Source organism: Podarcis bocagei (genome assembly GCF_964188305.1).
Source record: "Podarcis bocagei genome assembly, chromosome: 10".
NCBI classification, from domain to species: domain Eukaryota; kingdom Metazoa; phylum Chordata; class Lepidosauria; order Squamata; family Lacertidae; genus Podarcis; species Podarcis bocagei.
In genome coordinates this window covers 72,343,262-72,355,170 of record NC_138135.1, presented here as the reverse complement: position 1 = coordinate 72,355,170, position 11,909 = coordinate 72,343,262, and the positions used below count along the sequence as shown (strand labels likewise).

General features: G+C 42.4%; 1 protein-coding gene and 1 long non-coding RNA gene across 2 annotated transcripts; one reads left to right on the top strand and one right to left on the bottom strand.

Moving 5' to 3' along the window:
- Positions 1-149: 149 nt before the first annotated feature.
- Positions 150-10,739, top strand: ARMC10 (armadillo repeat containing 10). The gene is made up of 6 exons (XM_081211813.1): positions 150-483; positions 2,947-3,095; positions 4,388-4,522; positions 7,889-8,065; positions 9,301-9,372; positions 10,160-10,739. Exons 1-6 carry the CDS (start codon positions 237-239, stop codon positions 10,415-10,417), a joined length of 1,038 nt encoding a protein of 345 aa, XP_081067939.1. The 5' UTR covers positions 150-236; the 3' UTR covers positions 10,418-10,739.
- Positions 2,993-6,169, bottom strand: LOC308596671. The gene is made up of 2 exons (XR_014012636.1): positions 5,816-6,169; positions 2,993-3,112 (listed from the first exon to the last, which is right to left on the bottom strand). It is a non-coding gene; the product is annotated as an uncharacterized lncRNA (long non-coding RNA).
- Positions 10,740-11,909: the final 1,170 nt, after the last annotated feature.

Genomic DNA, 11,909 nt, shown 5'->3' with positions numbered 1-11,909 from the left:
CCTACTTCTGAGGCGGCAGTGGGCGGTAAAATAAAAAACTCGGGGAGGGGGGCCGGCGCCAGATCTCCCCAGCGCGCTTCCTGCGCGCGGAGGTCTGGATGCGGAGGGCGCCGCGCGCGCAAGGGGGCGCCGAGGCGCCGTTTCTCTTCCAGGCCGCGGAGCGAGGGAGGCGGAGCCATGTCGCTGATGGCCGCTTCCTCCCGGCGGATCTCTGAGGGGCCGAGAGAGACGTGACCATGAGGGAGCGCGGAGGGTCGTCGGTGACGGGGCTGGTGGCGGGGCTGGCGGTCGGGGCCGGCGTCTGCTACTGCGTTTACCGAGCGAGAAGGGGGCGCGAGGGAGGAGCCGGAGCCGGGGCAAAGCGGGGAGATGTCCGTCCAGGGCAGGAGCACCGGGCGGCCGCCCCCACATTGCTCCAGAAAGTGTCGGCGATGCCCGTGATTTCCAGCGCGGGCCGGAAGGGGCCGGAAAACCTTCGGCAAGGCAAGAGCGCCGGGCGCTTAGTTTTGTTCTTAATGCATTTTCCAGTTACCGAGTTTGCGCTTTTCAAGAGGATAGTGAGAAGTCCCAGTGCCGGATTTACGTATAAGCCAAACAAGCTATAGCCTAAGGCCCCACTCTCTTGGCCCCCCCAAAAAAACTGGGTGCACATTTCCAAAATGTTAAGTTGGAGCTTAATAATTATTTCACTATTAATATACTTCTTCTTAATTGTACAGTGGTACCTTGGGTTACATACACTTCAGATTACATATGCTTCAGGTTATATACTCCGCTAACCCAGAAATAGTACCTTGGGTTAAGAACTTTGCTTCAGGATAAGAACAGAAATTGGGCTCCAGTGACACGGCGGCAGCAGGAGGCCCCATTAGCTAAAGTGGTGCTTCAGGTTAAGAACAGTTTCAGGTTAAGAGCGGACCTCCGGAACAAATTAAGTACTTAACCCGAGGTACCACTGTATTTCACTATTAATATACTTCTTAATTGTATTTCAGTTCAACAATTACTTTGATAAAATACATATTTTGTTATGTGCAAATGGTTTTAGATACCCATTAGGTCCATAAACTACCATATACAGTCATACCCCGTGTTGAAGTTGCTTCAGGTTGAGCGTTTTCAGGTTGCGCTCCGCGGCGACCCAGATTTAATAGAACACGTTACTTTGGGGGTTTCATGTGCAGACCCTCAAAATGACATCACACGCATGCACAGAAGTGGCGAATCGCGACCCGCGCACGTGCAGACGCGGGTTGCGTTCGCTTCAGGATGCAAATGGGGCTCTGGAATGGATCCTGTTCGCACCCAGAGGTACCACTGTAGCATATATTCAATACAAAAAACAGCAACAATTTGTTGTTGATAGAGGAGAGCTGGACATATAAAGGGCCCCAATACCTTCAGTAGTTTAGGGCCTCATCAAACCGAAATCCGGCCCTGAGTTCGCCAGTGGCAAGTGCAGAGAAATACAGCTGTGTATTCCTTAGACCACCTCATGAGAAGAGAAGACTCCCTGGAAAAGACCCTGATGTTGGGAAAGATGGAGGGCACAAGAAGGGGAGGATAGATGACAAGATGGTTGGACAGTGTTCTCGAAGCTACCAGCATGAGTTTGACCAAACTGCGGGAGGCAGTGGAAGACAGGAGTGCCTGGCATGCTCTGGTCCATGGGGTCACGAAGAGTCGGACACAAGTAAACAAGAATCCCTTAGACCAGAGCTGTTTAGGACTCCTCAATCACTTGTCAGAAGCATAGTTCAAGGGGTTCGCATGTTATTTATGTACAGTACATGCTATTAACATAACATTACCAGGGCCTGTCACTCTAGGCAGTTTGGCCTGCAGTCTACTTTCTTTCCCCTCTTGCCATTAGAGACTTTTTCATTTATTAAAAAAAATGAACCTTTTTGTTCAGGCACCCATTGCTAATTATTAGTGAACGAGGTTGTTGCTTCTTACCTAGACCAACTGCTGATAAGGTATAATAAACCTGTTTCAAATACCGTATGTCTCTCCCTCCTCTTCTTTCCATGCTGTTTCCGAGGTGGCTTGGAGCCAATTGGACAAATGCAGTTTTAAGTAAAGAATAGGATGAACCCAAGCCCACTGTCCTAGGAGGGAGAATAGATAGGAAATACATGGTTATTATTAGTTCCAAGACGAGATGAAATGAATTGAGATGAAATGTCAAACACCGGTTCAGAACAGACATCCTCAGATGCAGGGAGAACAACATTCATTGCTTTATTCTGCTCCATAAAAATCCAGTTAAATAGGACTTTATTATCATAACCATCTTACTAATTGGTCGTTGTAGCTGTGTTAGTGATCTGCCCACTGTCACCAAAATGTATCTCTGTTTTAACACAGACTTTTATGTTCATGTCAAACTTTGTCATTGGGCTATAATAATTCAGAGTGTAGCTACACAGGTTTGAAATGCAAAGAAATGCCTAATGTAAAATAAAATAAAAAGTTGTAGTGCAACTGTTTTAGCTAGTGCATATACACACATTAACCACTGTAGACTAGTGCAGCCTTTCAAATATGCAATGTAGAGGCAGGTGTTAACACTCTATTCCAGGGATGGGAAGTTTCAGGCTCAGGCACCAAATGTGGCCCTGTAGCCCCCTCTGTCTGGCCCTTGGGACTCTCTCCAAGTCACACACGCCTCTCCCCAGACCATATCCCTCACTGCCCCTGCTTTACACCCTAACAGTTTTTGCATGGCTGGAATGTGTCCTTGATGTCTGGGTAGAGAGAACAGAGAGTGGCGTGTGAGCCTATGTAGCAACTAGCCCATTGCATAAAAGACAACCTAAAATGTGTTGCTCCACTCACTTTTACCCCAGGCCCAATCCACCACTGACATGATGATGTTGCCCTAAATTACTAGTAAATTACTAGTGCAGAAATTGTTTATGTTTCTAAAATTTCTAAAATTAGAAGACGTGGATCTTCCAAAATCATCCCATGATCTGGAGGCACACCATATACAGAATCTTATTCGTTTACTTGACTCTACGAAGGATCCCACCATTCAGGAGCAAGCCTTGGTTACATTGAGCAACAGTGCTGCATTCTCTGCAAATCAGGTAAGTATTGTTCTTTGCTTAAAAGAAAATAAAATATATAAAAGACAATAAGATAAAGTAATAATCATGCAAAAACTGATTAAAACAATGTAATTTGTTTCATTGGGATCATGATCATATAATCTTCAAATTGAAATCTTATTTTACAAGTAGATCTTGGCTTCTGTTAGGTCAGTGGTTCCCAATTAGCAAAGTACTTAAGAGCCCGTTTTTCGAAAGCCACGGGCTTTTGAAAATATTTATATCTCTATGGTAGTTTTTGGTATTGTGAATTGTGCTACGGACCCCCTGGGTGGATTATGCAGACCTCCGGGGATCCACAGACCACCAATTGGGAACCACTGTGTTAGGTAACTGTAATATTTGGCCGTGTATTTTTCTAGGAGCAATACAGCTTCCACAGCTTAAGTGACAATTCTAAGCAGACCCATAGTGCCTTGTCCCATCTCAACGCTAGTGGTGCCTCCAGACTCTCATTATTGTGGAGAGGGCCTCAAGAACAAAAACGTTTAGTTTGTGCAGTTAGGGCTCTGTTTCTGTAGCTCAACAAATCCACTTTGAAAAAAAGAAAGATTTTGTATAGTTTGGAAAGTGAGGAGGAAATGCATTGAAAAGTGTGAAATAAACGAATGATTAATGGAAAGATATATGGACACCTTGCAAGAAAATCAGGATAAATTTTCATTGTAATAAACCGCCCTGCAGACAAATCGGAACAAATGCTCAGTAGACCAGCTATCATTTTTCCTCTACATAAGCTTTGTGCAAGTAAATCAGGTTGAATGCTAAGTAAACAGGTCATCTGGAGGAGCCCTTATAGAGGAAACGGGAGATTGAGTTGAGAGTACTTCACTGTTCTGTACCTTACCTCAATGAGAAAAAGTAGAGATGTCATTAGTCGTTGGCAAGAATGATGCACAGAGCCCTTTGCATGAGCAAACCACAGTTCCATGAACACTTGTGAAGAGGTAGGCAATTTCATCCCCCTTCCAACTCCTGCATAACTCTGTCCCACTTCAAGAGAGTGTCCTGGTGTGTTAGAGTCATTTTGGAGAGGGGAGAAGAGGGGAAAAATGATTGCTTTCACAGTGTCTACCCATGTGCTCCACCTTACAGTAAATGCTATGCCTAGAGTAGTTTTTACAGATTAGATAAAAATGAAATCCAATTGCTTCATTGTATTCTTTGTTGATTCAAGCAGAATTCATATAACAATTAAAACATATTTTGTTTGGCTCCCGGAATTAAATTAAGATAATTGTATATCACACATTTTTCTGTTTAACTCGTAGGATATCATTCGAAATTTAGGCGGGCTTATCATTGTTGGAAAAATGCTTTCAGTTCCTGACACTAAAGTGAAAGAAAAAGCACTGAATGCACTGAATAACTTGAGTATGAATATTAAAAATCAAGAAGAGATGAAGGTAAGTTTAAAAGCAAGAAACTCTACTACAGAAAACTCTGTGCATAAATAATGAGTTTATATGAAGAACTTTTTGTGCAATCCCATTTAGATTCAAAGCAATGAAAGCTTTCCCATTGACTTCAATGTGATCTAAGCTTTCCCCTGTAATGTTGATTGGGTAAATACTTTTTATAATGATTAATTACAGCATTTTATATGCTGCCCTTCAGTTAAAACTCCCAGGACAGCTCTCAAAGTCATAAGCAACACCAAATTAATAACAAAGATTAGCATAAATATAACTCAAGGGGGCTTTCCATATGTGGGACACCACAGCTGAAAAGGCCCTCTCTCTGGTACTACCCACCTGACATAAGAAGGGAAGGGCATTCAGAAGAGGACCGCTAATGATGAACAAAAATTAGGATGGCTTACTTCTCTTGTCACAGTCATCCAACCTACATTACTTTAAGTTCAGGTGCTGTTCAAACAAGTGTTGCAAATAAATATGACAACATGCCAATTTTAGTATTTGTATTCAGAGGGCAATGAAATGGCTCTTGAATTTGCATGATGAAACCTAAAACTGTAGGGATGGTTGGTGGTGTTGCCCCTCAATCTACCGTATATACTCGAGTATAAGCCGACTTTTTCAGCACATTTTTTACGCTAAAAAAGCCCGCCTTGGCTTATACTCAAGTGAGGGTCCCACTTACCTGTTCTCCAGTGCAGTGCGGATGACTTGCGAGCGGCAGAGGCTGTTGTCGGCAGAGGAGGAGGAACAAGCAGCCCAAAAGCAGCCCTTTTCGACTGCTCCTTCCTTCTCCTCCCCTGCCGTTGACAGCGGCAAAGTTGCGTGTCTGCAAACAGCCCCGCAGTTGCGAATGTGCAAACGCTTAAAGAAGCCCAGGCGTTCCGGTGCATGCGTGGCAGTGCTCCTTTAAAAAAACACAAAAAAACCAGACAGAGCGGCGGTGGTGATTGCTGTGGCAACTGCCATTATGGTTCTTGAAGGTGCTCGCGAATGGAAGCTGCCTCTCACGTCCTACTCCACTAGCCCGAGGTGTGCGGGGCTGCCCTGGACGGTGCTGCGCTGACTGCAGAGCCTTGATCTCAGCTTCTCACCTACGCGTTTCTGTACGTGAGGCCGTCCTCCGCCTCTCCACTTCCCACACCTGACCCTTCCATCTCCCACGGAGCTTTGAGGGAGCTTGAACTCAAGCCCTTTGATATGTGTATATCAAATGATCTGAGACCGAAGGCTGGGCGAACCAGTGGGGTAGAGAGGCTCTTTTGGAGAGGGGGGAAGCACCTGTGTTCTGTTGTCATCACTGCTGGAAACGTCAGGTAAGATAGCACCAGCATCCCCTTTATCCGTTGAGAAGAGGTTCCCTTCCTTAAAAATTAAACCTGTGGGCTTGTGAAGTTTAGTCCAGAATTAGCTTCTGGTCCACAAGATACCTTTCTTTCCCTAGGAAGAAAGGCTTTCATAGTGGCAGCCCCCAATGGAGGACTTGTAGTTGCTGCATCACAGTCCTGGATTTGCATAAAGGCAGCAAGCAAAAGTGAAGTCAGGTTGCACAAGAGTAGTGAGTGTGGCATGACAGTGAGAAGGGAGAAACACTGAAAGGCTGGAGGGGACGCGGGAAACTGGCAGTTTTAAACAATGGTAAGAGGTTTGAGTAAAGTACTGTGGAATATTTGAGAGCTCTCATGAGGCAGCTGAGGAATGGAAGAGGGAGTAGTTTGAGTACAGTGAGAGATGAATGTTTGTGTACTTTTAAAGTTATTGTTGGTACCATATTGTTTTTGTTGACCCTCTTTTCCACTTACAGAGCTAGTTTACTGTTTTTCTTTGAAATAAATATTCAAAAACATTTAACCTACTGATGCCTCAATTAATGTAATTTTATTGGTATCTATTTTTATTTTTGAAAAGACTCTCCTCCTGCAAGAGGGGAGGGGTTGTGGGCGGGATCCGATCTCCGCCTCAAGCAGGGGGCATTAGCCCCCTGCCACCCACTCACCTGGCTGGCGCACCACGCCCACGGGCAAGCGCCCAACCAGGCGGCTTGGAAGGGGCGTGGACGGCAGCTTAACTTGTTGCTGCGCCAGCCACGCGGCCTCACTTTTCGTCATCCCGTCGCGAGTCACCCGCCCTCCACTCCCTTAGAGCTCAGGGTTTCAGTTTTTCTCTTGGCCTTGCTATGGACCTTAGGTTGGTTGTCCAGGGGGCCTGGTAGGAAGTTTTCCATTTGGCATTAGGCTTTGTGGTTTTTTCGCCTACCTCGTAGCAATCGTCACAACTTTCGTGGTATTGGTGGGTAGGTTAGGCATTGGAATAATGTGTTTGTGGCGTGTGGAAGGGCTAAGTGTGGCCATCGCCTACGCCTTCAATTTTTGGGTATCCCATTAAAGGAATCCGGCAGTCGTAGACCCTGTCCAATGCCTGTGTGGCGGGGGGCCATGGCACGACCCTTGGTGACATCAGGGGAGAGCTTATAGTTGGATTAGCATCAACAGGCTCTACCTACTGGTGAATAAACCCCCCTTTTAGACTCACCCCTCTCCGAGTGGGTGGAGTCAACTGATGTGATCCAATGCCTAAGCCAATACCTTTTCACTTGCTGTAATCAATAAAGTTGTGGCCTTTTCTTGCCCATCAACCCTATATTACGTGTCCGTGTGTCTTCATTCCACTAAGCGGGGATTGCGTCCTCGAACCACAGTTTACCAGTATCTGCTGCATTTCCCACCCTAGGCTTATCCTCGAGTCAATAAGTTTTCCCAGTTTTTTTGGGGTAAAATTAGGTGCCTCGGCTTATATTTGGGTCGGCTTATACTCGAGTATATAGTGGTACCTCGAGTTAAGAACTTAATTCGTTCCGGAGGTCTGTTCTTAACCTGAAACTGTTCTTAACCTGAAGCACCACTTTAGCTAGTGGGGCCTCCTGCTGCTGCTGCTGTGCCGCCGGAGCACAATTTCTGTTCTCATCCTGAAGCAAAGTTCTTAACCCGAGGTACTATTTCTGGGTTAGCGGAGTCTGTAACCTGGAGCGTATGTAACTGAAGCGTATGTAACCCGAGGTACCACTGTATATGGTATTAACAATACTTTAAACATCTGCAGAGAAGAAAACAGATAACTCTACATTTAGAATATGTTGTTAACGGAAGGATTATTGTGATAAAAGGTTTTGCCAATTGTTTAAATTAGCAGCATTCGCTATACCTCATGTTTTAAAAAAGGTACTTTGTCACTACCTTTGCTTATTTGTTCAAAATTTGTGTTCAACAGCGATAATATTTTGTTTTTAATGATAAGAGTGGGATTATCACTAGGAGTGGTTTGTTCTGATCATGTTTTTGTTTTTCCCTCCCTGAGATATATATTACCATTGTTTGTGAGGAGACAGATTTATCTCCCTTGAACTCTGAACTTCAGCTGGCTGGGCTTCGATTTTTAACCAATATGTCTGTTACCAATGACTATCATTACATGATGACAAGCTTCATACCATGCTTTCTTCATATGCTTTTGGAAGGAAATGAAAGAACACAGGTACCATAAGATGCTCTATCTTGTTAGGAGGAAAATCTTTTGGATTCTGCTTTTCTTGTCCTTTAATTCTCTGTGTATTAAATTACTTCGAAAATTAATAGTAGTCATGCACATAAGTTAAAGGGGGTAGAAAATGTTTTTAGCTGATTTTTCTTTACTCACCTCTTTTTAAAAAGTGAGGGAGTAGGACCATTTAGGCTTTCTGAACTCCAGAGCCAACTCAAAAAAAGTTAACTAATTAGAAAAGGGATTTGAACCAGAGCATTGGTCATTCATAACAAAAAACCTTAGCAGGACACCATTCCCTGTTCCTTTGTAAGTTAAGGGCCCCACAAGATGGCTATCACTCTCAGCCTGTTTACTTTGAGTGAAAATAACAGCAGAGCTTGTTTTGAACAGTTCTGAATGTTTCTTCTTTAGATTACAGAAGCACACATTAATAGAAGAAAACTGGAGTCTCTGAGAATTCAGGATAGATTTATACTTCTGAAAGATGGATGTGAATTTTAAATTAAGAATAGGTGCAAAGAAGCTCCTAGAAGAATAAGGTTGCTGTCACTAGTCCTGCTGCATTGCAGCTTTGGGGTCCGTTTACACTTCACAGCTCAGATTAAGTTTGTGTTTCCGCTGAATACTATGCAAGCTTCATTAATGTGTGGCCCCGAAATTCTGTCCCGTCCCCCCGGCAACTGATGTCAAAGTTTGGTGCTAGTTTTGTGCCACAAACCCTGCTTTCTACAGTGCCCTCCAAACTGTCTAATTGACAGTCAAACCAGGGCTCATAGGTTTACCCCCAAACCCAATGTCTGCTTGGCTACAGGCTGGTTCCAAAGTGGTGTGCTGGTTTGGTGCTGCAAATCCCCCTTTCTGTGCCACCAACCAAACTGATTTATGAAGCTTGCAATGCGGGTAGCCAATTCTCGTACTGGTTTACTCAAAAATAAGTACTGATAAAACTTAAAAGGGGCTTATTTCCTAATAAGGACAAATGCTTGTTACAAGAAAATTGAGTTTATATTAGTTTGCTATTTTTTCTCCTTATAATTTTGGTTTTGTCACCATGTTGAACTGCCAGAAAAAGTGGGATCTAATTTTTTTGTTTTATGATCTCCTAGCCTGCAGTTTGTAAGTTGTGCTTGCAAATCTTATGTGTTCCTAATATTTCCTGCTTATTTTATGTGTAGTGTTAAATCCAAAGTATATTATTAAAATTAAATTTCCCCCTATATTAATAGGTTCAGGTTCTAAAGGTGCTTGTGAATCTATCAGCAAACCCAGCTATGACGGAACATCTCCTTAATGCTCAGGTAATGCTACTTTTTATGCTTCTTCCAACAATTACTATTTGAAGAAATAATAAATAATAATAATAATAATAATAATAATAAAAAATAATAATAATAATAATTTATTTATATCCCGCCCTCCCCAGCCGAAGCCGGGCTCACGGCAGCTAACAACAATAAAATAATACATTCTAAAATCATTTCATTATAAAATTAATTCAAATCAAATTGATGGCAACCATTGGGCTAGAGTTCTGTAAAGATTGCCAAAGGAGGGAGTCAGGCTGCGCCCTGACCAAAGGCCTGGTGGAACAGCTCTGTCTTGCAGGCCCTGCGGAAAGATGTCAAGTCCCGCAGGGCCCTAGTCTCTTGTGACAGAGCGTTCCGCCAGATCGGAGCCACAGCCGAAAAAGCCCTGGCTCTAGTTGAGGCCAGCCTAACCTCTCTGTGGCCTGGGACCTCCAAGATGTTTTTATTTGAAGACCGTAAGTTCCTCTGTGGGACATACCAGGAGAGGCGGTCCCGTAGGTACGAGGGTCCTAGGCCTTATAGGGCTTTAAAGGTTAAAATAGCTATAGCTGAGTGAGCAGAGGTAAGAAATACTCCAGGTTAGTAACTGGAGAATGCCTGAGGTGTATGGTGCTCAAAATTTGATTTTGGGTTGGCATAGGGAAGTTCAGAAGCTAGTAAATTACTAGAGCCCAATGAAGGTGGGTAAGTGATGCGTATGATGTTTACTAAAAAGATGTATGTTCACTTATTTTTTCATGCCTACGAACAACTATTTCTTGTTTGTTTAATTCTCTAGGCACCCTTCTTACTATCCCTGTTTGACACCTGCATAAACAAAGAAGTTTTGCTCAGGGTCCTGGTGTTTGCCACAAACTTAACAAAACTTACGCAAAAGGACAAGAGCATTACTGTCCATCATCACAATGAAGGTTCAATTTTTTCTGTACTCTGGGGGAATACTACAGAGTGTGCTCAGAAACTAACATCTTTGTTGTACTATCATGACACAGAAGTAAAAGAACAAGTGGCAGAACTGATAATGCAGCGGTGCTGAAACTGGAAATCGTTAAAAGCCTCCATTCAAAATCAAATTCCGGATGCAAAAGCCTTAGCTGATGCTTATGAATGTAGGACTCACAATATATATATATATGTAGACCTACATGTTCATGGAACAGGAAGAAAAGTAGTAGAACTTCTTGCATGTATGAAACTTCTTTCAACCTCGATGGAAAAGCATTATAGGGTAGAATTCACATGAAGCTGTAGATCAGTACTGTTCATTTATGTTGCTAAATACAATTTGTGTAGCTAATTTCTGTAGAAATGCTTCAGCCATAACTTTGCATGTTTTGATTTAAAGCTCTCCCTGTGTCTCAAGAGTCCAACTCACTTCAAATAGGAGTTAGGCATCTTGTGTTGCTGGTTTCATCCTTGCTACTTTTCAGGTGTCTCAGACTTTTTAAAAAAATGCTGACCTTTAAGTCATTTAATTATTTTCAGTTCAGACATTTAATTATTTTAAAGATGAGCCAGCTATTCTTATAACTATTTTGTGGTGTCTTATGTTTTATTCAGTTTGTATATTTTTGTACACTGCCTTGATAGATAGATCAAGATCAATTAATACATTTATACTATCTTCTTAGGGCTGAGAAAACCTGATGCTAGAATATTTTGGTGGTATGTGAGTTCCATATAAGGGTAGAACTACTTCCTCTATTGAAATGTATGAGGAACAGCTTGTGTATAGCAAGCTGCAAGGGTGCAACAGGTATAAGAGCATTTGCAGTGAGCATACAATGTTTTGTCATGTGTTGGCATTGCTGTCTCCCATACCCTGTTTTTATATACCAGTACAGTAAGTATTATCAGACTATGTGCTTTTTTATTTACTATTTAACTTTAAGCCCTCTCAAAAGAATAGCTTGCAATTATGCACACAAAAATTAAATTTACACCTCTGGAAGGAATTTTTGTTTGGCAAAGATGGTCAGATTTATGTATGGTTGAGTTAATACCCGAGGTAGAAACCTTGCAGCCTTGGTTATGACAGATTTCATCAGTCACAAAAGGATGTTACTGCCCAGTATCTTACAGATGAACTTAAATCCTCCAACAAGTGAGCTGTGAACATCAGTGTACCCAAAGCCATAATTCATTGCATTTGTGTTTTAGTAGCTCAAACCCAGTAGTATGTTTCAAATGCATGCCATAGTACTCTCCCATTTGTATTTCACAGCAAATACAAGTATGTAGTGATGTAAAACTGCAAACAGTATGTTGAATATTATTCTTTAGCTGAAGATAAATCCTACTAAAGAAAAATTGGGAGAGAAAAAGGAGTGTAGTTAAATTAAATGGTTATTTCTTATTGTGAGAGTTCAAGTCATATTAACATAAGATACTGAAAGTATTATTCAATAATATGACTACTTCTGAGCAAGAGAAATCTTTTATTTTGTAAATTAGTTTTACTAGTTTGACACATGTATAATTGGCCATTTTTTTACAATGTTGAACAAATTAATATCATGCTTTTAAAT